Raw genomic sequence first — 2,741 nt, 5'->3', positions numbered from 1 at the left:
CAAAACCCTAGTAACTGTGTGTGTAGCCTCCTGTATAAGGGTTGGGCTGTATTTGTCTCCCATCCCTTGCATATTGCTGCCACATGAGCTTCTCCTCCACCAACAGCTTCTGCTTCCTCTCCATCTCCGATATCTGAACATATGCCGGAGGTGCCACAGCCACCGATGCGGCAAACGGGTCGCTCATGACTGAGGATGAGCTCACCACACCTCCTTCCGAGGTCGAAGGGGCTGGCAATGCAAGCATGGCTGGCCTCCCTGCAGACCCAAGTGCCATGCTGCTTGCACTGCCACTCACCCCATAACCTGAGCCAGCCACTGTTGGCATCCTTGTTGTTTGCTTATACATGCCATCCAAAAGAAGCATATCAAAACCTCCACCAAGGTCAGTTCTTTGATTTGATAAACTGCTTGCTGATTGAACCAATGCAGTTTCCCAATCTGGTGTGTCGTCGCTAAAGGCTTCCCACGGTAGAGCTGGTACCGAAGCGTCGATAATCGGAGCACTTCCATCGAATAAAGCAAACGCCAATTGCTCTGCATTTTCTTCTCTTGTCATTTGATGCTCCTCATCAAGGTTCAAGAAATCACCCATCATAGGATGATGTTCATCCCTCTTCTCTTTTGCTTTCATCTCATTATTTTGATTCTCTTCGTTCACTAATAATGCTATTTGTTCTTCCTTGAAGCTCTCAGGTGGTGGAAGAGCTTTAATGGAATTCATGTCGTGTTCGTGTTTGTGTTCTTGTTCTTCGTCTTCGTCTTTGTCTTCGTCTTCCTCTGTGATTTCCACTTCATCTCCTCCATTTCTTAGGCATTGAGCCAAGGCAGACTTGTCCTTGATAAACTCATCCATGACTTCGAGTTTCTTGGGAGTAATCTTTTCGACTTCTGGGTACTCTGTAGAACGAGCAATTCCAATGCTTCTACACCAAGAATAGAATATTTCTAGTTCATCAAATTGCTTCCCAACACGACAGAAAATCTCATATACTCTGACACAGTCGCGGATCTTCAAATCCATGAAACGATCAATTAGGATTCCCATAGTTTCGGTTATGTCATAATATATTTGGAAACTCTCCTTTACGATCGGATATAATGCCACTAACACCACTCTGTTTATCTTTGCAGCACCTATACGTAAGAAAAAAAAAAAAAAAAACTAATCAATTTCATCTACTTTAACAGCCATGAGTTTCAGGTTTTATATATATATATTTGATGGGAAAATAACGGTAAAGACGAAAAGAAGAAAACGAATGGTCTTTGAACTTTTCAAAATGTTCATTTAAATTATCTACTCTCGGTTTATTTTGGTCTCTGTATTTCAAAATATTCATTTTGACAAATTTAGTCTTATTATTCTAATTTTTTTAATTAAAATTTTAACGTTTAGGTTAAATTTTATAAATAGATATAAAAAGTTAACCATTAAGGAAAAACAATTTCAAAGTAAATAAATCAATCTCCTCTCTTCAAAATTTAAAAGAACATATGCAAATACATACATGAAACGAACCTGTTGGACGACAAGCCAAAAAGCGTTCAAGAAGCTGTTGCAAATGTTGTGTCTTTGAAAATATTTGTTCAGTTGTCATTTCATGTAACGGTGTGACTCTTATCACAATGACCTTATTATTATCATTGTCATCGTCATCGTCATTGTTGGTATTACTACTATTACTCTTTCTATTACTATTTTGTTGTTGGTCTTCTTCCTCTTGCAATCCAAACGCACTCCTTCTCCCCCTCCGACTTTGCATCCTATACTCAAGCCTTTCATCAAGGTACAAAGCATAAGTACGAACAAACGCAGAATAATCCCAAGAATTCGATTCAGAAGTATCCCTAAAATCCGACATGTTTAGAAACCTCGTCCCACGCCTCGTCGAGAAAAAGATCTCTTGCTCGTAAGCGGGATCCCCTTCCGACACCAAACGTTGTATTAACATTAGTGTTTTGAGTGCCACCGTCCAATCCTTTGTCTTGTTCAATCGCCTAGACAACGTATTAACACATGCACTTATGTAAGCTTTTGAGTAGCATGTGAGGCTTAGAATCTCTCGCACATGGCGCTCCTCAGCTGGGTATTCTTCATGTCGTGTGGCTTTCACGATGGCCACTTCCAAATCCGACAAGGAATTGCTGCTACCCACCTTGGCCAACCCTATGCTTGTCTTGTCCTTCACAGCTCCTAATGCTCTTCTAATCTTGCTTGGCGCCATGGATTCTTTGCTTCTTTTCCTACAATCTTTTCACTTTTTTTCTCCTCTTCTAACCTTTTCTTTGCTTTTTCTTGGTGGGTTTCTCTTTTCTTCCTCAAATTCAACGTTCCATCAACGTTTCATTGTCCATCATTTTCGCATCAAAAAGTGGGAGGCTTTGTAATGTGTTCATCATATAAGGCTATTTTAGTTTGTTTATTAATAGAACTTCAAGGATTTGAAAGAATATTTGGAGGGTTCATTTATGGAAACTTCACTTTGACCTTTTCAAATATATTCAAACCATGAAAACACAATTGTACACTCTCCTTTGACTCAAGTACACTATCATGTTGAGTTTGAAGAACTAAAAAGAATATACCTTGAGCAAGAGATCTCGATGGTCACACATAAAGTTTTTCAGGGGCGGAGATGCACGGAAAGAATAAAGCTAGGGAACTCTCTAGATTGACTAACGATCTCTTTAAATAAGGGCTTCTAACGATTTTGTTGTAGGCAGGCCAAGTCCAAGCC

At 39.8% G+C, this 2,741-nt stretch overlaps 1 protein-coding gene across 1 annotated transcript; it reads right to left on the bottom strand.

Annotated features, from left to right (window-relative positions):
• LOC111467038 (putative clathrin assembly protein At1g03050) lies at positions 1-2,228 on the bottom strand. The gene is made up of 2 exons (XM_023111818.1): positions 1,523-2,228; positions 1-1,137 (listed from the first exon to the last, which is right to left on the bottom strand). The coding sequence occupies exons 1-2, from the start codon at positions 2,226-2,228 to the stop codon at positions 8-10; spliced, it is 1,836 nt and encodes a 611-aa protein (XP_022967586.1). The 3' UTR covers positions 1-7.
• Between the last annotated feature and the right edge of the window lie 513 nt (positions 2,229-2,741).

Source organism: Cucurbita maxima, unplaced genomic scaffold (assembly GCF_002738345.1).
Source record: "Cucurbita maxima cultivar Rimu unplaced genomic scaffold, Cmax_1.0 Cma_Scf00032, whole genome shotgun sequence".
NCBI lineage: Eukaryota > Viridiplantae > Streptophyta > Magnoliopsida > Cucurbitales > Cucurbitaceae > Cucurbita > Cucurbita maxima.
Note: the sequence above shows the minus strand (reverse complement) of the source record. Positions and strands in the feature narration are given on the sequence as shown.

Coding starts and splice junctions, on each gene's coding strand:
- LOC111467038 (XM_023111818.1), bottom strand. CDS start 2,228: ATGGCGCCAAGCAAGATTAGAAGAGCATTAGGAGCTGTGAAGGACAAG. Junction 1,138..1,522: donor TTTGGCTTGTCGTCCAACAG/GTTCGTTTCATG, acceptor TCTTACGTATAG/GTGCTGCAAAGATAAACAGA.